This window comes from Eulemur rufifrons, chromosome 3 (assembly GCF_041146395.1).
Source record: "Eulemur rufifrons isolate Redbay chromosome 3, OSU_ERuf_1, whole genome shotgun sequence".
Lineage (NCBI taxonomy): Eukaryota > Metazoa > Chordata > Mammalia > Primates > Lemuridae > Eulemur > Eulemur rufifrons.
In genome coordinates, this window is record NC_090985.1 from 88028549 (window position 1) to 88055663 (window position 27115).

At 36.2% G+C, this 27115-nt stretch overlaps 1 protein-coding gene across 2 annotated transcripts in view; it reads left to right on the forward strand.

Annotated features, from left to right (window-relative positions):
• Positions 1-27115, forward strand: part of PDE7A (phosphodiesterase 7A) — a 109973-nt gene that overhangs the window by 58197 nt on the left and 24661 nt on the right. For both annotated transcript variants that reach the window (XM_069466446.1, XM_069466447.1), the window contains exon 3: positions 3011-3094. In XM_069466446.1, coding sequence (XP_069322547.1) covers positions 3011-3094 — 84 coding nt within the window. The remainder of the gene's footprint in view (positions 1-3010; positions 3095-27115) is intronic.

Sequence of the window (27115 nt, forward strand, 5' to 3'; positions counted from 1 at the left end):
TTTCATAGAAAATGTGATGTGTAGAGTTGCTAAATACTGAAGAGATGAATGCCAAATGGACAAAGATGAGGTCATGAAATGCTGGATCCGATAGACCCGTCACTGGGTGTATTTTGTTTTTAGTTGGCTGGCGAGGAAGACCATTTGTCTTCCTCTAGTCTTGGTGCTTAAATTTTTGATGTATTACTCAATTGCACAAGGTAAAATGAATTTAGATGGATGTGTGTGTTTATATGTATTATTTTCTTTCTCTCCTTTTCTGTGCCAGATTTATCTCTTCATCGCACACTCCGTAATCCCTTGCACTTTAATTCATACTATTAAAAATGCACTGTTAAGGTTCCAGTAGGCAACTTTACTCATCTTTTCTTAAAGAAGTCTCCCAGGACTCCTCTCTTTGTGCTCGGAATTCCTCCCCCAACATTATGAAATTGAGCCATCCTTATTCTTTACCTACTTAGGTTTTTCTTTGTCTCTCTCACTAATTCCTTTTCATACTCTTAAACCTAAATGTTTCCCAAGGTTCTGTTTTTGCTCTTATTCTTTTTTTCCTCTTTAATTTACCTTTTGTATCTTATCTGCCTCAATTCTATTCTATTCTATTCCACATTTTCCCCCACAAACGTTCAGCCTTTTCCTCTTTGCTGTCTTCATCTGTCTCTGTAAACATGTTCAGGGTCCCACTGTCCTGAAAACAGAACTTCAGATTCCTTTTTTTTAACTCTGTAGAACATCTCCACGTGGGTGTATTATGGATACCTCAAACTTAACATGGCTAAAACAAAAGATTTGTGTTCCCCATGTCTGTTTGTTTTGTAGTCTTTGCCATCTCAGTAAATGTAACTCCATTCTTCCAGGTGTCAGATCAGAAGACTCAGTGTCCTTTTTTCTTTTTCTTTTCTTTTCTTTTCTTTTTTGAGACAGGGTCTCTCTCTGTAACCCAGGCTAGAGTACAGTGGTGTCATCATAGCTCATTGCAATCTCAAACTCCCGGGTTCAAACGATCCTCCTGCCTCAGCCTTCTGAGTAGCTGGGACTACAGGCACGTGACCCCACACCCAACTGATTTTTCTATTTTTTGTAGAGATGGGTCCCATTATGTTGCTCAGGCTGGTCTTGAACTCCTGGCCTCAAGTGATCCTCCCATCTAAAGTTTTGGAATTACAGGCCAATTTTTGACTCCTATTTCGTACACACTCCATGTAGAATTTATCAGCAATGGTTGATACCTTCAAAATACATGCGGAATCTCGCTACCCCAGTGCTTTCCACCGCTACGAAGCCATAGTTACCGCCTCGTCTATCCCACTCGCTCTGTAACTGGTGACCCTGCGTCTACTTGTGTGCCTCGACTCAATTCTAGCCCACACAGCCAGAGTGAACCTTTTCAGATCTAAGTCATCTCACTCCTCCGTTCGGAAACCTCTGATGGCCCAAAGGTCCAACGTGATCTGGGCCCACTGCCTCTCTGCCTCACCCCCACCAGTTCCCCTCACTGGCCTCGTTCCTACCACACTGGCCTCTTTGCTTGTCCTTGACCAGGCCGGGCATACCGCCATCTCAGGGTGTTTACACTTGCTCTTCCTCATGCGTGGAAACCTCTCCCTCCTGATAGACACGAGGCACACTGCCTCTCTTGCTTCAGGTCCCTGCCCAGATGTCTCCTTTCCAGTGAGGCCGTCCCGGGCCACACCAGTGAGTCACCCTCCTGCTCCCCCTCCCTATTCTTCACCCCGCTTTAGTTTTCTCCATGTAACTTGTCATCTTCCATGGAATGAAATTATGTGTTTACTTTATTATATGTGTCATCCCACAAAAAGATAAGCTTCATGAGGACCAGGACTTTATGCATTTTGCTCACTGCTACATTTCAGTGCTCAGTAAACATTTGTTGCCGTGTGAAGGAATCACCATGTGAAAGAGGTGATTAATCATTGTGGGATGGCGTGATGGCAGGTGAAATGAGCCTTGAAGGAAATGATGGTTTTACTTAGAGAAACAGAGTAAGGAGGAGAGCCTTCTAGGCAAGCAGAAGTGTAAGAGCACAGGGATAGGGGCCGGAGACTTCAAGGATATGAACTTGGAGTGCTGTGAAAGTGTAGCGGGAAAAGTCTTATCTTTGGAACCTGTGGAGCTAGGTTTGAACCCTGGCTCACCCTTTGCACTAGCTTCGTGGGATGGGGCCTGATATTTAACTTCTCCAAGTCCAATTTTTGCATCTGTAAAATGGGGATTAAGATTACTATCTCTCAAGGTTATTTATTAAATAAAATAATGCCTGTAAAACACAAAGAGAGTGCCTGGTACATGGTTGCTATGGTTATGTTGCTGTATAGAGAAATAAATCTAAAAGTCGTGGGTACATGTAGGAACAACACAGCTTATAAAGATCAAAGTTTAACAACCAGTTAAGGCCTGTGTGTCCACCCTCTGTCCATGAGAAGAGAAGATTAATCAAACGGACTTAAAGCAAAGTCCTTAACATTTTAATTTTTTACACATTTATGAAATTGTAAATTGCTTGAGAATAGGTAATGTATTTTATACTTTTCAAATCCCTTTTAGCCCATGGTATAGTACTAGGCACAGAATAGAAACTTAAGAAATATTTTCTTCTTGCTGTGGCTTTTGAAAATTTTATATGGAAGATTTTCTATTCCCTGTAAAACAGATTTTGTTTTCCAGTGGCTTTTTTTTCTTTAAACTCTTTGTGAATAAGATGTTAGGTTGGATTATCATATACTTGCATCACCTTTCAGAAGGCTAACTTTAAACTATAGATTATAATTATTGTTATTGTAGGAGTAGATGGAAAAAAAATCCTCATGCAGTCTAATAACTCACTATTGAAATTTTGTGAACTTCTTCAAATAAATCCGCTCTTAGCTACATGTTCCATATATATTGTTAGTGGGCCATTGCTTGCGAATGATACCACATGGACCTTTTCTGCATATGGAAGCTTCTTGATGATCTTCTAAACTTACGTTTTATTCTTGATTCATTCCAGGAGATGTTCGCGTGAGGAGCCGAGCAGGATTTGAATCAGAAAGAAGAGGTTCTCATCCATATATCGATTTTCGTATTTTCCACTGTAAGTGTTGGTAGACAGAATGTTTACTTCAGACTTTCGCTACAGTTCAGTTCGTCATAAAATTACATAGTTTTCCAAGGGAAAAAGAATATAAGAAAAGACTTTATTATGTTTGGAATGTTTTAAAAATACTAGGTCATGTTAAATGACATTGTTTCTAGATAGTGTTAATAAATGTTTAGAGACAGAAGAGGAAAGTATGAAAACATGAAAGTTAACATAGCTTTTCTTCTCCTTTCTAATTTAAATGTGAAAGTACTTTGGTACAATTTTTTTCTTCTTTAAATATATATATTTTTTAAAAATTGTTTTATTCCAAATGGTTTATCTTCATCACTTCAGATAAAATGTTTTTGTGCAAATGATATTTTATAAAGGCATTTCAATAGTTTAACAAGATGTTATCCTTTACATTTATTTGAAAATAGACATCACCTTTAAAGATGTTTGGTAGAATACATATCTTAAAAACAAACATTCTAGGAGGGTCTGGCCTATAATGGAAGTAATGGGAAAAACGAGAACTTTTAAACCCCTTAAATATAAATACATTAAATCTGGTTTTGGAGGAGTTCTTTCTGTAATGTTAGATAACTAAGAAAATGTGAAAAACTAGATAAAATATAAAATAGATATATTTGAATGTATCAGAATACTATTAGTTTTAAGGCAGAGAGATGAGCATAGCATTTCAGTCCATTTTTCCCCTTAGTGGCATGTGCTGATTTTGGAAAAGGTAGATGAGAATCTGAAGCTTTTTATGGACACCACTTAAGGCTAGAGTAACAAAAACAGGGGTTTAGAACTCACCAAGGTTGGGAGGTTGCTACTGGTAAACCCTCTTGGCTTGGGTTGGAAGCCCAAAGTGCTACACCTTATGAATAAATCCCAGCTTTGAAATATCTTGGTGATTACATTAAGGTGATCTGTGACTGTTGTGTCTCTAGCCACCTGCAGGAGAGAGATGTTTCTCCTCCCTCAAGGTTGCCAGCTACAAACACAGCCCTGGGAAATGGCTCAAGTAAAGACTGGGCAGGGCTTTGCATTCTTGGCACACTCTGTAACATGTGCAGGGATACTCGGGGCCTCTGTGGAAGATTACCTCTCCCAGTATTAACAAATGACCCCAACACCTACTGACATAAGACAACCACCTTTTCTTATGCTCATGATTCTGAGAGTCAGGAATTCAGTCGGGATGTATCAGGTTTGGCTTGTCTGTGCTCTACAATGTCTTCGTCTTCGATTGGGATGGTTGAAACAGCTAGAAGTGACTGGGATGGCTCTATTGGCTCTGTTAGTCCGGGACCTTGGTTCTCATGTCATCTCCTGGGGCTGGAACCCCCAAGATGGCTTCTGCACCCTTAGGTCTGGTGCCAGCCCTGGGAAGGCTGACATTTGTAGGGGGGCCAGCGTTTCTCTCTCTCCCTAAGTGGCAATCTCAAAGAAGTCTTAGGGTAGTTGGAATTCTTACATGGCATTTCTTTCTCCAGAGCAAGCATTTCAAGAGAGAGGGAGTGTGGGAATTCCTAGTCTCTGAAGATCTGGTCCCAGACCCTGGCACAATATCACATTTTCATATTTTGTTGGGGAGAAGAGATAGATGCCAATTGTCAAAGGGAGTAAGGTCAAAATTTTTAGTCTTCCATCTTTAATCTGGTATAAAATATGTTGAAAAAGTAATTAGAGTCCCAGCAGGAGAGGAGAGGGAGAATGTAGCAGAAGCAGTTTTTGAAGAGATAATGGCAGAGAAATCTCTAGAAGTTCATAAAAGACATTGAGGCACAGATTCAGGAAGCATTAAAAATCCCAAGCAGAGTAACATTAAAAGAAAATCATACCTAGGTGTACCATAGTATAACTGTGAAAACTAAAATCAGAGAGAAAACATTAAAAGTCATGAGAGAGAGAGAGGAAAAAGTGTAAATATCAAGGAGTAATATGAGATTTCCGGAAAGAGTCTTTTTCGTTGTCAACAGAAACCAAGAAGTTAAAAGACAAAGGAAGGATAGCTCTGATGTGCTAGAAAAAATAAGTAATTGCTACAGTAAAATTTCATGTACACACTCTTATAGAGAATAGGGGAAAAAGGACATACTTTATATTAATAATTTCTTTTATAAGGCCAGTATAGTCTTTACATTACAGCCTGACAAGGACATGACAAGAACAGAAAATTCTGGCCAAATCACTTATGAATACAGATGAAACAGCCTAAATAACATATTATCAAATTAAATTTATAATATATAGGAAGAATAATATATTTTGAATAATATATATGTGTTTGTCTAGGAATGTAAGGTTGATTAATGTCATTTAACATTGAAAAATTAATCAATGTAATTTCACTATATTAATAGGATAAATGAGAAAAGTTGTGCGTAGACCAGTATGCTTAATGCTGAAATGACAATGCTAAATCCCAACATGACCAAATGCTAAAAAGCATTTTATGAAACTCAACATTGGTTCTTCATCAAAGTTCTGAGCAAGATTGGAATAGAGAAAAACTTAAGTAATCTGAAGTAGGGCATTTATAAAACCTACAGCAAACATCATATTTTTTAATGGTGCAATATTAAAACTTTCTTTCTGAGATGAGAAATTGAGAATATCTTTTATCACCTTTTCTATTCAATATTATTTTGGAGGCCCTGACCAGTACACTAATGGAAGAAAACGAAATGAAAAGTATAGAGTTAGAAAAGAGAAGTAAAATTGTCATTATTTATAGATAACATGGTTATATACTTAGCAAATTATTAGGATTAATAAGTGAATTTATGAAGTATGTATTTTCAGCTTCTGGCCGGAGGCTTTGCTTCCCAGTCTTTCAGAATTGTGTGCTGTGTGCAGCACACAATTCTTTATAAGAAATGAAGCTCTCCTTTCTAAATTAAAAAAAAAAAAAAAAAAAGTGAATTTAGCAAGTTTGCTGGGTACAAAGTCATTCTGTAGTTATGCTTCTAGAAAGCAGCACTGACAAAATTGAGATAATGTACAATTTGAATTTGCATCAAAATAGCAAGTATGTAGGAATAAATCTAATGATGTGTATGACTCTGTGTGGAAAACTATAAGACTTTACAGAGAAAAACTAAAGAAGACCTAAATAATTGTAAGTCTATATACTGTTTATGGATTGGAGGATTCAGTATTTAAAAGATGTAAGCTTTTTCTAATTGTTCTACATAGGTTTAGTGAAATCACAATGAAAATTCCAGCAGGGATTTTTGTTTTTTTTTTTTTTTGATGGGCTCAACAAGCTGATTTGAAAACTTCTATAAAAAATGAAAATGAAAAAAATAAGAATAGACAAGGCAACCAGGAAAAAGAACCAGGTTATAGAATTTACTTCTCCTAGGTATCAAAATTTATTAGAAAGTATAATAATTAAGTCAGGGTGATAGTGGACTGACAGATAGAATGAATGGCATATTATAGAATCTAGAAATAGACTCACATGTATATGGATATTTGATTTGTGACTAACGTGGTAATGCAGTGGGTAGAAGATAAATGGTGCTAAATCATGTGGCTCTCCATATAGGAAAAATAAATACATTTTGACCCCTGTTCACACCATACATGAAAAAAACCAAATTTTGGTGGATTAACTTTGCCAAATTATGGTGATAAATCGGATAAGATGAGGAATGAGAGTTGATTTAGCAGTGTGGAGGTGGTGGTAGGGGAAGCCAGAGATGAGAGTGAATTTAAGAGAGACCAGGAAGACAGGAATTAGATATAGCAAGTAGGATCTCTGAAGCTAGAAAGTAGCAGCAAAGCTAGAAAACAAGGAAACCTGGCCACATGAAAATTTTTAAAATTCTGAAATACTTCTTGGTTCAAAGAGGCAGATTTATAAAAAGGTAATAATACTTAAACACTATATACAAAAACCTAAGAAATTCAGCTAAAGCAGTGCTTACAGAAAATTTCATGGCCTTAAAAATACTTATAGTCATAAATGAAATAGAATGAAATAAGTCAACTAAGTAGTACAACTCAAGAAGTTAGAAAAAGAATAACAAAATACACCTAAGAAAAGGCAAAGAAAGCAATAGTAAAGATAAAAACCAGAAATTAATGAATTAGAAAAATAAAATATAAATATAACTAAATAATCTAAGAGCTGGTTGTTTACAAAAAAATAAATAAACTGCTAGCTAATTTAATCAAAGGATTAAGTGGAGCTAAGATGCACACTCAAAATAAAACATAAGAGGGGAAAAGCCCCAGCGATATAGAGAAAATTAAAGAATCAAAATAGACTACTTGACTCTAAAAATATATTTTAACATTTATATGATCCAGAAAATTTTCTTAAAAATTATAATTTATCACAACCACATGCAGAAAATAGAGATAAAATAAACTAGTAATACTCAAAGTGTGGTCTGGGGTCCTCAAAACCCTGCTGGAGGTCTGTGAGGTTAAAACTATTTTCATAATAATACTAAGATGTTATTTGCCTTTTTCACTCTTATTCTCTCTCAGTGGGGTTTTCCAGGCCTACATGACGTGTGATACCTCAACACATGCAGTGTATTAGCACATATGAGAAATAGCTGCAATAAAAGAGATTTGTAAAATTATAAAATAGTACCATTTTTCTCATTGAATTTTTCATTGTTTTGGAAAATATATTCATAGTTATTTTTAATAAAAATATGTTATTTATGTTAATATGTTATGGGTTTATAGTAATAAATATTTTATAATTTTAATTAACTTCAAATTTAAATACTAGACATTCAAATTTTAAATAAATACATTTTCTGTTTTTAAAAGTTAAATAAATATTTAAATAATAAAATTAAAATTTTAATTTCTATTATGGCAAATATTAATAGCTATAACTCACATAAATTTAAAGTTCTTTGAGGTGGTCAATGATTTTCTATTTATTTATATATTTTTTTTTGCCGGAGACATCAAGAATGAAAGTAGTCAATGATTTTTAAGCATGTAAAACAGGAGTCCATCCTGAGAGCCGATGTGTTAGAGAAGGTTGCATGGGAGTGACCTCTCTAAAAGCCTGAGGGCCAGAGCTTTAAGGCTAATTCTTTAAAACCTTTAAAAGACTGATGATTAATTTCAAAGCTTTTTAAATTCTTTCAGATTACAATAAAAGGAACCATTCAAAGTAATTTCATAAAGCAAATATAACTTCTTAGAAGTATAATAGTTTCACTATAAATGTCAGCTAGAAAAAAATCTTTAAAAAATATTAGCATAAGAAGAGCTCTGCAGGAGGTGAAAAAATATTAGCAAAAAGATTTCCAACAGCATGAAAGAATAATACTCCAGCCATGGGGAATTTGTTTCAGGGAAGAGAACAAGGATGATCCAAAATGTAGTTTTTCTGTAACAATACAGTAGAAACTGGTAACATTGGTTCCTTCCAGGAGGGAAACTGGGTGGCTTGAGGACATGGGAGGGGAAAGAAACTTTTTGTTGCAGACTTCGTGAATTTTGACTCATGTGAATGTATTACTCATTGAAAAGTTTAAATAGAAATATTTTCTGATGTTGCAATAAACAAGGATTGGCTATGAGTAAGGAAATGAGTAAAAGAGGTAAGTCTAAATATCCATATTAGTATAAAGAAAAATACAATTATATTTGGAATCTCCGATGTACTCCCTAACATTCACTGAATATACTGAAATAGAGGACTTGAAAAAATATAATTGTTTTAAGGTGTTAGAAGTTTTAAATAGGGGATATAATGGGACTTTTTGGTGGAGGAGAGATGATGGAAATGATCAACTTGTTGGAAATATCTCTAATGGAATTAAAATAGGGTAAATACCTTCTAAATCCTTAGGAAACCAGAAGCAAATAGTATAAAATCTAAAGGACAAGATGAGAGAGAGAAGACCAAATCAATGGTGATAATAAACAAAAATGGGTTAAATACCTATTAAGAGATAGAGAAGTTCAGATTGGATAATAAATTAATGACAAAGAATGGTTGAAAATAACATGAAGCAGTGCCAGGCTTGATGATTAGGGTTTGGGCGTCTACCCTTACATCCTGAGCTACTGGTGTGGACCCTTTGTGGGGTGGTGCCCTAGGACACTGGAAGCAGCTCTGTATTAGGAGCAGCAGATTGTCCTCTCAATCTCTTTGTGCTGTTCATAAAAGGTAACAAATGTCTAAGACTCCAGGTTGTAGTTGGAAATTGACTGTCACTGTGGAATTGGTCCTATCATTACACAAAACAAGGCTATCTCTGTTTAAGCCAAAATGATAGTATAACTTGGAGGTTCTTTTAATAGAGAAAAAATGAATTATTCTTTCCCACCAATATAATAGTTCTGGCTATCACACAGCTCAGAATTCTTTTAAAATTTTAATCTAGTGTATTTTGTGAAGTGTGATCTAACCACGGATGAGCAGATCTCCTGCTATGACTAAAATCTGTTAGCCGTCTTTAAGCCTTCTCCTCTTCCACTGACTTCTCTGAATGTCCTACAAGTTTGCCAGAACTTGTTCTCTGCAGGAATTAGCTTATAGAGCTTCTGCTTAATTTAACTCTAGGCTTGAATTTGTGCACTGTAAGGTCTGAGCTGCCTTAGACTTCATGACCAGGAGGACTGTCATGCTTTTCTCTCCAGCTATGAATCTAAAGGTTTCTTCCTTGTGGATATTTAATTTCCCCTTGCAGTAGCTGAAGATATAAGGAGTTCATTTGTGTGGAGGCAGAGTTGTTCTTTGTACCTCTACCTCACTGTGAAGAGTCCTGGGATTAGGACACCTGTGACTTAGGCCACAGACACATTCACCTCCTACAATCGTGGGTTTGGCCAAGGTATCAACGCTTAAGCAACTGCGCAGGATGGGTTTAAACTTTCAGAGATACTAAATCATTGAAAAGACTATCGTGTGCCCTCTCCCTTGTGTATAATTAAAAATAAGGCTATTTTTCCCAATGACACAAACACTTACATTCATGCTGAAATAAAAAATAGTTTCTAGATGTTATGATTGCAAAATTATGGAGCGGTGTACAAAATCCATTGAAGCTAGAATTTTATCTGCTTACAACTCCTCGACCTGCTTTTTCTGTTCACCTCTTTACTTTTACCCTAAACTGACTATTAAATCTCCCTGCTGTAAAATTCTTCTTTCTACTCTTTCATTGCTTCAATCCAGCCTTTCATTAAATCCCATGCATTTTCACATCCAAAAATATTTAATAGCTGTTATTTTCATCTCTTCTCTGCCCTCCGTATCTCTTACCCTCTTTGATCCAGACCTTTATCACCACTGTCTGGATTAGTTTGTTATTCTTCTAACTAACCATTGTTGTTACTTTTAGGATTTCTGTCCTTTGATCCACCTACTACCCAGTGTCAGGTCTTTCTAAAGAGAGAGAAAGCTTAAAATATTGGGGGAAATGCAGGTTAAAGATATATAGTATGCTATTAGTGTATTTATTAAAACTATTTGTCTATACTTTTTTATTCTATGTGCATTATCTGTGAGGCATTGCTGATTTTTTTTTTTTTTTTTAGATGCTGTAATAGTTTTATCTTATTTCTGGATTATAGTTTCCTCTACATTGAGCCTAATAATCCACTTTACTAAATTTATCTAGAAATTAGACATCTGCGTTGCAATATTGAGCTTTTCTTTTAAAATTAAGATTTTTAAAATATATACAGCTTATTGTAAGTTGGGTTTGCATTATGAAGATGCACTCCTGTGAGCCAGCTTAGATGCGTGATCCCTGGCCAATGAGGACACAATTGTGGGTCCCAAAGTTAACAAGGACCTCAACAGTTTTATTATGTAGATGCCACAGTTTTTTTGCCATGAATTTTTGTGGTTTAGATTGTCTTTTGTTATAAGCCTTATTCTTTTAAGGCCTATAAATTTATCTTCACAGTAGGGTTTGCCGTAGCCCTTATCATCCAGCAAGTTCTGACTGTAAAAAGTCTTTCCGAAAGGGTTTGAAGAGGCAAAAGAAAGTCACTTGAACACAGAAACACATCAAACACAAGAAACAATGTTCAGCCTCACTACTAAACAAATTCCTATCAATTTGAGAAAGTTAATCAGCTAAGATGCTGGTGGTAGAAGTTCAGATTATCACAGATTTTCTAGAAGGCAGTTTGGCAATATGCATCAAGAACTTTGGCCTTTTTTTTTTTTTTTTTGTTCTTCGATTTCATCACTAGAAATGTATGGAAAGAGAATAATTACATATAAATGTTAATACATGTGCAAAGACATTCACTTTGGCTTTGTTTATAGTAAGAACATGTATTAAGTTACAGTATTATTCACAGAAGTGTTTGGGGAAAAGGACTACAATGTTTACAGCCTACCCTCAAATGTTCAGAAAAAAGAATTAGGTGCTACACACACACACACACACACACACACACACACAGAGTAAATGATAAAGCAAAGGTGAACAATGGCAACTCTGAGTACAGGGTGTTCCTTGTACTATTTTTATTTTTGTGACTTTTTATATTTTTTATTTTGTATTTGCATTTTGAAACTATCTCTAAACAAAAAGTTTTAAAATATGGAATTATGAAATTATCCACTTATTAAAAATAATGGGTTTATATTCAACTCACATTTGTTAATTAAGTGGTATTAGACCAGTTCTGTGGTTGTTTATAAAGAACTGAAAGTTTAAACTTTGGGAAGGCATTTTGAAACTTATTTGTATTTGTGGTTACAGAGGGTGGAGAGCTTTTAATGGTAATGAATTGTCCTTGCCCAGAAGTGTTTTCTGAAGATCTGGTATAAATCTGCTGTCAGGGTTAGCCTGGGAGCTTTGTTGCAATGATTCTGCTTTAATCAATAAATTCTACTATAATTTTTAAGTTAAGTTTTTCCTGAGATGGATGTATCATACAGAGGCTTTCATTCTTAACTAGCTTTCTTTTAAAATTATATGTGTGTGTCTTTGATACTCCCAGAGGACTCCTCAATGCTAAAATCAAAAAATTTCCCCAGATATCAACTCTCACTGATGAGGTTTTCTGAGGCATTCTTTGACCCTTTTTGTATTCTTCTTGATTAAATATATCTTTTGTATTATAGCACAAAGGATATTTATTATACACACTTATATAGTTTATGAGTTTGAGAAAGAGATTTTTTACATAAGGAAGTCATTGTAGACATTACTTTAGGATGACCAGAAACATTCCTTGGGGTATTATTTTGAAATAATATTTTCTTCTCTGGGGAGTGTTCCATTCTGTGATTTATAGAACATATATATCAGTAGGAATTATTAATATATTCATGACTGGTGTTAATTAAGAAATTAGGGCGAGATATGATGGCTCATACCTGCAATACTAGCACTTTGGGAGGCTGAGACAGGAGGATCATTTGAGCCCAGAAGTTTGGGGCCATGGGGAGCTATGATTGGACCACTGCACTCCAGTGTGGGCAACAGAGTGAAAACTTGCTCTTAAAAACAAAACAAAACAAACAAATTTGGAAGATCTTTGCTCACTGAAGATACTGCTTAAATTTTTGGATGCTCACATTAGTCAAAAATTTTTATTCAGCCTGATAGAAGGACTGTGATTGCTTATTTAACAGAAAACATAATTTCTGGTCATGCAGTTGGAAGCATGTCACAACTAATCCATAAGTATTGATATTATGCAAGTCATCGATAATTTATTAAGGTAACACAAAGCTAAGATTGATGCTTTATGTTTAACTTCTTTGCCCCTTGTCTGTCCCCAGAGCAGTGCGTGGGATCCTGTAATGGTGTTGAGGGCTACAGGATTAGCAGCAAATAAAATATCTAGCTCTTCCAAGTGTATGGTGATTTTATATACCTTTTATTAAGCAACAGTTGGTTGGACTTAGCAATCCAGTTCTTTCTGTATAGGCAGATTAATTACTTTCTGACAAATACTTACACAGAAAATATTGGCAATAATACTTCTCCAAGACGCGCTGAGAAGTTTTTCAACCCTCATCTCATTTTAAAAGATCCCAAACCCTCAGACCTGCCCTATCTCTGGGTATTATCCCTACTGAGGTACAGATTTCCGGTCCTCCTGCATTTAAAAATGTAAACTGATTCTTGAGGGCTATCATTCAACTAATTTTTACTTGTTTAGTCTCCTGACTTATGCTGGGAAAATTCTATTGTAAGTTTGAGGGACCTAATAACAGTGAGCCATATATAGCACTAACAAATAGGGAGGAAAAGCTAAGAGGGGAAGAGAAAAAGGGGTGAGAGAGGGAAGTTGGTTGATTAGAGAGAGGAAGAGACCGACATCGAGAGTGGTTTACACCGAAAGGCGAGCAGAGCTTGTGTCTTCCTCACTTGGGCCCTTTTGTTCCTGAGCTTCATTCTTTACTGTGGCAGCTTCTCCTCACCAGGCTTCTGGAAGTTTGTGCTTTCACTCAACTCTGCAGAGTAGCTGGGAGCCTTCCTCATTGCAGTTTCCCTCTTTCGAATAAGTGCCTTACACTCAGGAGGCTGAAAATTAAGAGTCCCAAATATTCCTACAAAGATTTTTCTCTGTTCAATTGGCCATATACCTGGTCTCTTGAAATAAAGTATTTTGAGTTCTGTATTAACCGGACATAGTGAAATGAACTCCATGTTGATTTTTTTGGTCAAAAATTTGTCTCTCGTTTGCTCTAAATTTATGTCTCTAAATTTAATAAATCGTTCCGTCACGTATTATTTTTAACTTACATAATAACAAATACTAATGTCTTTAAACATAAAAGAATTATTATAATCCCATTCCACATGCCCACTTAGAGAGTCTGATGTGTTGTTTTGAGTGATTCTGGCATGATTATTAAACAGTAATGGAAGTTGTCAGCTTGACAGTTCTCTTCATGGAATTTGCCAAAGCTCATTGACGTCATTCAGACTGGAGGACCTGGTCTCTCTGCCAGCGTCCGACAGGATGTAATACAAGGAATATGTTTCTTTACAGTTTTTTTTTTTTATGTCCACATAAATGGAGTTTTTTCCATTTTCTTTTACTCTTGGCACACAGCAATGTTCCAGTCCATGTAAATGTGTTTTGCCCATTATGTTGAGCTCTTGATTCATTTTAGCACTTTATTCTACCCCATGCTAGAGCAGCAGGGGAACCTTTCACTATATTTACATTGTAGCCTAAAAGCTCTTAACTTTAGGCTGTTAGTTTTATTCATCTTTTTACTCCTAGTCTCTGGCTACTTCTGACTCATAGTAGAAATTGAATATATTTTTATTGCATTGAATTGACTAGAGCTGTGTATCTTCCATCAGTTAGATTTTACAGGGTCCCATTTGTAGTTCTCTACATATAATCTGTATTAACTGTTAACTGAGTTCAGGCTGGTTGCTGCCTTTCTGTTGAGTCATGTGTCTCATGTTGTCTTGATTATAATGACCCGCTGTGAAGACATACAAAATTCTCGCTGAATTTTCCCTTGGTTCCTCATGTGCAATTGATTTGAGGTTGTTTCCTATCTTCCTAACGGCTGTGTTAGACTTGGACCATTTGTTTCATACTTAGTTATGTGATGTGAAAGAATATCTGTTCCAGTGTGTATTTTGAGCTTAAAAGCTCATATTGTACTGGTTGTGTTCTTAGATTATCCCATTTTATCTAGTGACTCCCATGCGAGGGTAGATTCTATTATGTTTGGAAGCTTTTAGTGCTTTTCCTCTTTACTTTAGGCATAAAAGTTGTTTGCTTGGCATATCCTTCAGCTGTGCATTTTTCTTTGTTATAGTATTTTAACTTTCATACTGTACTGTCTTGTCATTACTTTTCTATTCACATACTTTTTTCCAACTGTTATTTGTTTGGTTTGCTAAAGTGGCTATGCATCATTTGTAATTTAATCTCTCATTCAAACTCGAGCATGCCAGTCTGTACTTGTAGCTGTGGTATTGTAGACTACGGCCGTTATTTTGTCTGGAGTTTCTATTAAATTTTAGTTTGTTCTCAATCATTCATTTCTCTTGAAATCATATCTGGTTGTTTCAAAAGTAACGTTTCCTTGATAGCTCATGACGCTGTCCCAGGAAACAATAATCCTGCGCCCCCTTTTGCTGCTTTTCTACCACCAGTTCTCCCACCTCCTTTCTACAGCAATGCCCCGGCCAAGCGGTGCGTGTAGAGATTAGTACTGCTGTACTGACTTGCATTAGGAAACACAGCATTCCACCCCATGCATGGGTATTTCTTAAAACCTACCTAGTTTCTAGGTGATTCTGAAATGCCTACATTTGAGAACTACTGATTTTTGTTTCTTCTTTGTCCTAAAGTTGAAAGAACAGAATGTTCTGCCTTCTAGAGACCTTCTCTAACTTCATAGCATAAATTAGGGAATTGACTGGTATGGATTGGACTTTAATCTTAATACTGTTTAATGGTAGTTTTAATTCTACTTGTGCTTTGGAGAATTGGTGAAACTGGAAATTCAACTTAAGTCTTTATTTTGTATTTTAAGTTTTGAAGGACGTGCTGCATTAAGGCCTTGTGTACTTTCTTTTTTTTTTTTTTTTTCCCCCTTTCTTTCTCAGCTCGCTTTAGTAAGGGACTTAATGATTTAATGAATTAGGAGCTATGTTTAAGGCCTGAGTTTAAGTATAAAAGGGATCCAACATATCCTATATCCCAGCTCTGAAGAGTGAAAATGCCTAATCTATAACAAGAGAGTAATCTTTTTAGAGAGTTTTATAGCTCCTGTTTTATTAAATTCTTTCAAAGTGGACATCGAATTTTGCAAACTAAAGTTGTAAGAATTGCTTAAGGGAAAAAATACTGGTTATACATTTTATTTTCATTCACATTGATCTCATTTTAGATTATGAGTAGTTAATTTATTTATCTGATTTATGCTGAGTTTAGAGTTATATTCATTCCAGGGTAATGAGACTATATGCATATTTTGAAATATTTTAAATATATGCATATATTTCTACAGTATATAAGTATGCAGAGGTTTTCAGGATGAAGTTATGCTGTCATGAAAAATAAATCTGGTTTTGCTAAAATAAATACTATGACATGTTTAAAAATATTTTATATTTATAATCACAAGTATATTCATTAATTTTAAGTGCATATTCTTTGCCCAAAATGTGCAGGATATGTTGTGTGTGTTATCTCATTTAGTCGTTCCAACAGTCCTGTGAGGCCTGTTTTACAGATGAAGAAACTGAGGATCAGAGACCTTATTTAACTTGCTTAATGTCACAAAACTAGTACAAGTGGCGGAGTTGGGATTCAAGCTCAGATATGTCCAACTCCTAAGCCCATGTCTTTGTCCACGGTGCCATACTGCCTTTCCATCTCAGCACATGCTGCTCTGTTAACGACCGTTGCTGAAGCCCCTACTTGATTTTTTCCCCACTTATCCATGCATGCTAAATGTAAAAATTCTACAAAAATGTAAAAAAAAAAGAAAACTTGTCCTCAAGATGTAGGATAAATTTAATTACTCAGTGTTAACAACAGGCTTTTAGATATGGTTCCTGTTCTTTTTGAGGAAAACTAAGAGAAAGAAGGGGAAGGTTAGAATATAGAATGTCTTCAGATTTTTTTATTCCATCACCATCCAACATGACCTTGCCCTAGACTAGAGTTAAAACTTTATAGCATTGAATTTATAAAAAAATGTTTTTTTAACAATAATCTCTAAGAATAATTCACGATTGCATACACAGGCATGATTCTTACGGCGGCAGATCTAGTGACTGCAGGGCTCCCCCTTGTGGACCTCTAACGCAAGTAGTGGTCAGGTCTCAAGATCCCAAAGCTTTTCTGTTAAAGACCTTTTGTGTAGTAACTAATGCCTTTCTGTGAAAGGCATCTTTTGTCATGCGCTTTGGATGATGGAGAAGAGTCTGCGGAAGAGTTAGGAGCAGCAACTCAGGATGTGTTGGCTCTCCAGGCCTTTTGTTTCCTTGACCCAGGGCTTATGTTTCCTGTCTACTTTCTAATAGGAGGGAAAAGCAAGAGAAAAATATATCTTTTAAATTTGCCTCTATCCCACATCGTATTACTTGGCTTAGAAGCTAAGAATGGATGACTGGAAGTAATATCCACGATCGTTAAGTAACAATGTCCATTTAGTTTTGGTGGAGGCTGATTAGTTTGTTCGTGGTCACATAGTGAGGTAATGTGATATTTTAGAAAGGAACCAGCAAAGCCAACTGCTCTTTAATAGTAACTTGATTAATTCACTGAGCCCTGTTGGCTTTCTAAGCTGGATTGGAATGTAGGTAACCATGTAAACTAGAACAAGCCTGGGACTTAAAATAAATAGTCCAAGCTTGATGGAAGCTGAGCTTTAATAAAGACAAGTTTAATCTATTGTGTATTATGCTATGAAATAAATAATGACTTGTCTCATGTTACAGAATGAGCTCATGAGAATATTGGTAACAGGGTCAGGTTTTGTGTAATATGGCCAGGGGGTGAGCTTTTTAGTAATTGTTTGAATGAAAGTGCTAGTTAAATTCTCAGTCACTCTTTGTTGTTGCCAGTTCCCCATGTATCCTCTTTTATATATTCCTAAGTGATATAAATTATTCAGCTTGATATCCTTTTCCCTCTACAGTGGCCTCTATTTGCTTGTTTACTCAAGTTCCTCTCTAACCAGGCTGATGGAGAAGCTGGATACAGGATTCCCAGCTGTACCCTTCTTTGTTGACCTATAAAATAAGTCTGTAGGCTTCTTCAGTAGAAGAACTTTATGCCTGGTCCCTATAGGGAAACAGTATGTCTTTGTGGGGAGGGATGGGGGAAAGCAAACATGAAGAAACTAAAAATTTCCAATAATCTTAAAATGATCTCATCATGTTTTATACTTGATTTATAGGTCCTGATCCCTTTTCTTAGATCACATTTTGGAAGCTATTCTAGGACAGTTCTGGAAACCTCTCTAATTTTCTTTTAGAAAAGTTACTCTCCAGTTTGGCATGCATTTTAAACACCATTGAAATGTGTTCCTATTACTTGTTCTACTTCTAAGGATTTATTCTAAGGGCATCAGTTAGGCTGTATACAAAGATTTAGTAATAAGGACATTTATTAGGGAATTCTTTGTAAGAAAAATAAAAGTTCAAAACAATTTAACAGCAAAAAGATTAAGTGAACTATGATAATTTCATACCTTGGAATAATACATGGCTAGTAAAAATGATGTCACATATGAGTGCATTTACTGACATGAAAAGATAGCCAGGTGAAAAACTAAGTGAAAAAGAAAACATACTGTGAATGTTCTTGTATGAAAGAAAATTATATACACACATGTACATGTAGAAAAATATCTAGAGTGCCAGGGTGTTAGCAATAGTTGTTTCTGGACACTTAATCCCTCCCTGGCAACTTTTCTCCATTCTCAAACCTAGGCTGAGAGCTTGGAGTGGCTAATCCCAGAAAGGTCCAGGAAAAACACTTTTTAAAGGAAAGGGGTGCATGTCACCCAAAATGGCAGAGTAAGAGGCTCCAGGGGTTGGTCTGTCTACTGAAACAACCATCAAACTGGAAAAAATGACCAGAATCAACTATTTCAGGACTCTGGGCCCTGATTTGGATGCTTATAAAAACCAGGGGGGTGCTTGATGAAAGGAAAGGCTGCTGTCGTTTGGCAAGGGGGCAGTGTGGGTGAACCAGTGACCATCCCCTGTTCCTCAGCCCTATGGCCTGTGGGATATGGCCCCGTACAGCCGGAGTATCTGGCTAAGGCCAGTGGGGACCTTGTTCTCCATAAATTTGGAGACATGTGTATTGACTGGTCAGTCTGGTGGATTGCTGAGGGACTGGTGCAGATGTTTTCTTTGGTTTTGGCCCTCTTGGCTGCAGCAGCTTCCCCTAGTTGGGGGAGGGAGTGGATTTTATCAGGAGATTTAAAGAGACAGTACCTCTCCCCACCCACTCACCCCCCTTTTTGGAGCCAGGCATTTAAGGAAATCTGTACACGTCACTGGCTTACTGCAGAGATAACAGAACATAAACTTTAGTGACTACACACAAGGAATAGACAAAGGTGAATAGACAAGCAAAGGCAAAACGAGTTTGGTAAAGTTATAAAATGGATGGCTTCAGCATACAACAAGCAAAAACAGGCAATCCAGGAGGAAGGAAAGAATCAGGTTTCCAGAGCTGCTCCAGTGTTAGACTCAGAATGTCCAATTCTCAACAACAACAACAATAAAACTATAAAACCTACAAAGAAACCGGGAAATGTGGCCCACAGGAAAAAAGAATTTGATAGAAACCATCCCTGAGGAAGCCCACACATTGACATTACTAGTCAAAGATGTTAACTATCTTAAATATGTTCAATGAGCTAAAGGAAAACATGGAGAAAGAACTAAAAGAAATAAGGAGAACAATGTATGAACATCATGAGAATCTTATTAAAAAGAGAGAAATTATAAAAAGCAACCAAATAAATTCTGGAACTGAAAAGTATCACTGAAATGAAAAATTTGTAGAGGAGTTCAGCAGAAGATTTGAACAGACAGAAGAAAGGATCTGCAAACTTGAAGGTAAGACAATTGCAATGATCTATGCTGAGGAGTAGAAAGAATGAAGAAAAGTGAACAGAGCCTGAGAGACTGGTGGGGCAGCATCAAGTGTACCAATATATGAATCACTGGAGCTCAGAAAGAGCAAGGGGCAGAAAAAATACTTGAAGAAATAAATTTCCCAAATCTGATGGAGACATGAATGTACATATCCAAGAAACTCAGTGAACTCTAGTCAGGATAAACTCAGAGATCCACACCGAGGCACATAATAATCAAATTGCTGGAACCCAGAGAGAATTTTGAAAGCAAGAGGGAAGTAACTCATCTCATACAAGGGATCCTCAATAAGAATTAACAGCTGATTTTTTCATGAGGAACCTTGGACGCCAGAGGCAGTGGAATGACATCTTAAGAATCTTGGAAAACATAAGCAAAAAAACTTGTCAATCAAGAATCCTATATTTGGCAAAACTATCCTTGGAGAATTTAACACATTTTCAGACAAACAAAAGCTGAGGGAGTTCATTGTCAGTAGACCTGTCCTGTAAGAAATACTGAAAGTAGCTCTGTAGACTGAAATGAGAAGATACTAGGCAGTTACCCAAAGCCATAAGGAAGAAATAAAGACACTGGTAAAAGTAACTACACAGGTAAACATAAAGACCACTACCGTTGTATTTTTGGTTTGTAGCTCTTCTTTTTTTCTATATGATGTCAAAGGCAAATGCATATAATTATATCTATATTAATGGCCACACGTTTATGAAGATGTAATTTGCAACAATAACAATATAAAGGGGGAAGGATAGAGAAGCACAGGAGTGGAGTGTTTGCTATTGAAATTAAGTTAGTATTATTCAAACTAGGTCATTATAATTTTAAGATGTTAATTGTAATCCCCAACATAACCACTAAGAAAATTTAAAAATATACAAACAGGAAAGAAAGGAATCAAAATCGTACATTAAACAAATCAGCTAAAATTTAAAAAGGCAGTAATGGAAGAATTAAGAAACAAAACATATAAGACATAAAGAAAACAAAGAGCAAAATGGCAGAAGTATAATAAATCCCTCTTTTTTAGTAATTGTATTAAATGTCAGTGGATTAAATTTTTCTCTTTAAAGGCAGAGATGGGCAGAATGGGTGAAAAGACACTGTATCCTGTGTAGAAGAGGCTCAATTTAGATATAAGGACACAAAGAGGTTGAAAGTAAAAGAGTGAGGAAGGATATACTATGCAAAAAGTATCTAAAAGAGAAATGGGGTGGCCATATTATTAGCAGACAAAATAGACTTTAAGTTATAAAAAGGTTATGAGAGATAAAGAAGGACATCATATGTTGAGGAAAGTTTCAATCTAGCACAAAGATATAAAAATTATAAACATATACACACTTAAGAACAGATCTCCAAAATATATGAAGCAAAATTTGACAGAATTGAAGAGAGAAAGAAACAATTCTACAATAATGGAGACTTTAATACCCCACTTTCAGTAATGAATAGAACAAACCAAACAGAAGATTAATAAGGAAATAGAGGGCTTAAGCAACACCATGATCCAATTGGAGCTAACAGACACATGCAGATGCTTCATTCAACAGCAGAACACATACTCCTCTCCATTGCACATGGAACATTCTCAAGAACAGACCATATATTATTAGGCCACAAAGAAGTCTTAATAATTTTAAAAGGTGGCAGTGGTAGTGGTGGTGGGATGTCACCCTCAAGTACAAAGCTGAATATTTTACTTGCCACATCTGGCCTAGAATATGGGGTTGAGCAATGTTGTGTTCAGTCCTCCGGGCCCAATTTGGTCTAGAGAAACAACAGAGGTATGTTTGTAAGAAGCAGTCTGTCTCTTTGACAGAGAAGGAGAAATTCATGTGGCCTCAAACTCCTGACCTCAAGCAATCCAACCTTGGCCTCCCAAAGTGCTAGGATTACAGGCACGAGCCACCGCACCAGGCCTTAGCCATTTAGGGATTGAAGGAAGCCCAGAGGGCTTTTCTGCTCTTTCCCAAGCCCTCTCTTCCATACCCATTAAGAGAGTTGGTCTAGGAAAATTCAGCCCATTCAATAATGACTCTTTTGAAAAAAGAAACTGTCACATCAGATAATTTATTTAAGCAAAACAGTGGAAGAAAGCAGCAGAACTTGGCCGGGCACAGTGGCTCACACCTGTAATCCCAGCATTCTGGGAGGCAGAGGAGGGAGGATCGCTTGAGGTCAGGAGTTCAAGACCAGCCTGAGCAAGAGCGAGACCCTGGCTCTACTAAAAATAGAAAGAAATTATCTGGCCAACTAAAAATATATATAGAAAAAATTAGCCAGGCATGGTGGCGCATGCCTGTAGTCCCAGCTACCCAGGAGGCTGAGGCAGGAGGATCCCTTAAGCCCAGAAGTTTGAGGCTGTTGTGAGCTAGGCTGACGCCATGGCACTCACTTTAGCCTGGGCAACAAAGCGAGACTCTGTCTCAAAAAAAAAAAGAAAGAAAAGAAAGCAGCAGAACTTAATGATTAAAGAGCACTTAATGGAAAAATGCTGCCATAGAACTGATAAAGATTATGATTAAATTTTTTATCACTCACTTAGAAAACTAAAAGAAGCAGTAGCTTCATCATGAAGTACAAATTTACGAGCTTGGTGAAGAGACAACACGACAACAAAAAGGAGTTGAAACATGTAATCAGGAAATAAGTCAGGTGCAGTGGCTCACACCTGTAATCCCAACATTTAGGAAGGCCAAGGTGGGAGGATCGCTTGAGGCCAGGAGTTTGAAACCAGCCTGGGAAACATAGCAAAATCCCATCTCTACAAAATAAAAGAAAAATTAGCCAGACATGGTGGCATGCACCTGTAGTCATAGTTACTTGGGAGGCTGAGGCAGAAGTATCCCTTGAGCCCGGGAATCTGAGGCTGCAGTGATCTATGATCAAACCACTGTACTCCAGTCTGGGCGACAGCCTTGTTTCTAAGTCTGTGCTTAACACTGTAATGAATGTAGTGGATAGAGATGAGAAGAGCAAACAAAACAAATAGTTGAAAAAAAAATGGAGAGAAAGTGAGATATCGAGGACAGATAAAGGTGTTTTAACACAGTTTTGAGTCTTTGAATAAATAAAGTTAAAGTAGTGGAACAGAATAAATATTTGGAGATATAACTCAAGAAGAGTTTTTGGAAATAACAGATGATTTAAGTTTGCATACTGAAAAGCATACCAGGGGAAAATCACCCAGAATGGATAATAGTGAGATAGATCTCAGTAAAGTCACTGGGCTTTAAAGATAAAGAGATAACTGTGGATGCCATACAAAAAGACCTAGTAACTTATAAAGGAGAAAATAACAAGTGTGTCTCGGATTTTGCAACTCTCCATGCCAGAAATCAGTAAACCAATACCTTCAAATAAACTCAAGAAAGGAAAATGAGACCCAAGAATTTTACATTCAGTAAAGTTGTCCTTCAAGTACAAAGACTACCGAGAAATGTTTTGAACATTCAAGAACATATTGTGAGTGAGATATATTCCTGTGAGATAATATTGTTTTGAGCCCTTCTTGAGGAAACTAGTAGAGGATGAACATAAGCAAACATAACTGGGGAAACTAAGGTAAAAGGACTTGCAATATCGGAAATATTTAATTTATAGAGCTAAACCTAAAATGCAAGTGGAGATTAGAGTGAAAGGAAGAAACACATGTTCTGATAACTGACAATACTGGAAGAGGAATGGAGAAAGAAGATGGCATATAGAGTGACTTCCTCATGGGTAATGACTGAAAATAAAAGGATGGTACCTAAAGCTAACAAATAAGTAGTAGGAATATAAGCACATTGAACAAAACGGATATTTTTGGAAACTGTAAAACTATAGCAATGCCCTTCAATACAGGACTGGTTAGATAGATTATGATTCAACCATATGGTAGGATACTTTACCACCTTATAAAAGAATGAGGAAGAGCTCTTTGTACTGATAGAGAGAGAAGTCCAAGATGAATTAAAAAGCAAGATGCAGAACAGGTTGTAAAATGGGCTGCCACTTATGTAAAAGAAATAGAAAAATAATATATAATGATGTTTCCATATATTTGATTTTTAAAACTCAGGAGGGATATACTAAAAACTTTTTTGGGGGGGCCTTGGGAGTTGGTTGGATGGGGGATAGGAATGGGAGTGAAGTTTTTCACTGTTGTTTTCTTCCCTCTCTCCCTTCCTCCCTCCTTCCTTTCTATTTTTAAAACACGTGAATGCATTACATATTCCAAAATTAGATTGATGAAAAAGATCAAACTATACATCCTCCCAAATTCTGGTCCTATATTAAATCTTAGACAAAGTGTTGAGGTAATTTCAGTTGGCATCTCTGCAAGGGCTCATGGGATTTTCCGTCATTTCCAGAATATAATCTTGTTAGGTATAGGCTTCTTAAGTGAAGAAAACACTTCAATGATCTGCCATGTCATCTAGACAGGTTCTGTGTCCTTTCTTAGTTTGTCTGTGAAATACTCAGTAATTGATAAGACCAGTTCTATTAATATATCATTAAGTGAAGGCCTGTTTCTTTTTCTGTTGCGTAAATTTATTTATGAGATTAGTCTTGCTGGAAGGCATTGGGTTCCTATGATGAGGGAGCATTTCCCCTTAAGTCAATGTCTAATACTCATTCTCGGCTTAACATGGTCAAAACAGAATTCTTGATAATGAGACCTAACTTTAGGGCTCTCTGAAACAGGAAACAGACATGCTTTTTTTTTCTCCATTTAAGGAAAATGAGACATCAGGAGATTATGATTTGTCAGAAAGCACCCAGAACATAAGTGCTAGGCAGGGGAGGATACAATGATGATTTCATGGATGGGGCCCTGGTTCCCAGACAGTGCGAATTTACTTGACCCTTGACAGTGTGAATCCTGCCATGGTGATATAGGTACTTGGCACAGTGGATTGAAGTGTTGGGGTTTTCCCCTCAAATGAGGCTAATTCATTTTTTGGACTTTATGCAGTTGTTCTCAAATGTACCTTAAGGATGCATTCGTTTGGATATGTAATTTGAAAGCAGTGATCTTACTATTAGTACCTACACACATAATGCAATCTAATTGCCAGTAATAAAATTGTTGCCCTTTGTGTATAATTTAAGATAAATCAAAGGGAATGCTCATAAAGTTGTACTCATGACTTTGAACTCTTTTTTAAGTTGCTTTTCCATAATGAATAGAGTATGTGTGTTCTATATTATTTTCTAGAAGTTTTCTAAGTGCCTTGGCTCTAGTGAGTTAATTGTATTGCATTTTTACCTTGGTTTCTAAGGTTCTGTTTGTAAAATGGAGATGATAATCTTTGCCTTCTTCACAGGATTGTAGTGATTAGTAAACGGGGTAGTGATGTGAACATACTTTTGTAAACTGTAAACTGACTTACAAACACAGAGGTGGTAGCACTAGCATTATATAAATTAGATCTTATCTCCTTCCCAGATGTTCATGCCATTCTATTCTGTCTCTTCCAGATCAACTCTTTTCTAGTAATAAAATTAGAAGGGTCCATTATATACTTATATTTCTGTGGATTAGCTTTTTCCCTTCTGTGTTTCTTTTTGCATATATACCTTCATGTGAAGTAAGGACTATTTTGAATAATTATGTACACAGAATTTTTATAATAAACAGTAAATAGCAATGCTGTAGAGATATAATAATAATTTTTAAAAACCCTTATGAATAATAGTGGAGATACAGGCTTTGTAAACAGACCTGTGTTTTTTAATCCAGGTGTCGCCCTGTATTAGCTACGTGACCTTGGGAAAATTACTTAATTTCTTGTATGTTCATTATTCTCATGTGTAAAGGAGGACGTCTATCTTTTGAGGTTTTTGATGACCAAATGAGATACTTTTTACAAGGCACTTGAAACCTTGCTCTAAATGTTTAAAGGGTAGAATTTCATCTACACTCATTTCCTCAAACAGACTAATTCTTGTTTAAACATAATCACTTGATATTAATGGTTTTTACCATTTTGGTTCTAGTCCTTTGTATAAAGTAAATTGCATTGATAAAGATCAGAAATTTAACTCCACAATTGTTTGAGACATTCTACATTTTACACTCACTAGAATGAAAAATGGGAGAAGTAAATCACATAACAGTGTGCATTATTTTTCTTCCAGATTATTTGAGTATGTGGGAACCTCAAAGCTCATCAGGTATTTTAAGAACAGTATGCATTTATTCAATATACTTTATATATAGCTACTATATACCTGGCACTATTGTTAGGCTTTGGAATACAGAGGTGAAAAAAAGTAGTTTATGCCTATATTGAAGGTCATCATTTGTTGAAGGAGACAGATAAATCAGCAATTATAATATAAGAAGCACCATAGCAGATGAATGCACAGGGAGCTTTGAGAACCCAGAGGAGGTGCCTCCCATTTCTTCGAGAAGAGGGGAGTGTGCATTCAGATGTGTCTCCCAGGAAAGGTGGCACCTGAGTCTAGCCTGGAGGGAACCAGAACCTGGAACATGAAGGCTTATCTTCCAGGCTACGGAGATGGAGTTCATATTAAGATAAGGAGGAACCACTGAATGCTTTTATTTAGAGCAACATGAGAAGATTTGGAATTTAGGATAATTACCTGGAAGTATACCTTTAGGCAGTGAGATCAACATCAATTTTATCATCTACATTGTGCCATTTATTTAATACCTGCTGTGTATCTGACTTGTGTATACGTTATTGCATTTAATCCAGCATCCTTTGAATTAGATTTGTTGGCATTATTTTATGGATAAGGAAACACAGGGTGATAGAGGTTAGTAGGGGAGTGAGTGGTGGGACACACAGGAGAGAATATGTTTGATTACCTGCCATTCCACCTGGTGAGTCTAAATTAATGGAAGGTAAGAAGAGAGATGATCATTTGTTGATCTTTAGTCTTAATTCTCATGTTTTATATTATGAACATTTTGCTGAATTTAGTTTGATTTTGATAATGTCTGTTCCCTACACGATAGCTTTTAAACCAAGTCTGTTATTTCATCTGGTGCTCAAAGAAACTTTGGTTTATTCTAATACTAGAGGGAAAAAACGGTTGTGTTAGACTCACTGAAAGAGAACATACCAGTCTGCAATGTGGAACCACATCTTTTCCAGAGTTTTTCGCCTTACAGAATTTTTATCCCTATTCTTTAGAACCCTTAGGATATATAAACCACTTTGTTTCCCATTCCTTCTCCTTTTCTTCTATATAAAATTGTCTTCACGAAGTATTTGAAATGATACCTTATTGGGATTTGAAATGTGTTAGTTGTATAATTATTAAAATCTCATATGTGTGACATTTTGGGCTGGATGATTAAAAAATGAAAAAAGAAACTCATATGTAACATAGGACCTGGCTTTTCAGGTAGTTTGAAACTAGATTTTTTTGTGTTTTGCTCCACATTTATATAATGTACTGAAGTGATAGTTCTTGAAAGTTAAAAAAAAACTGA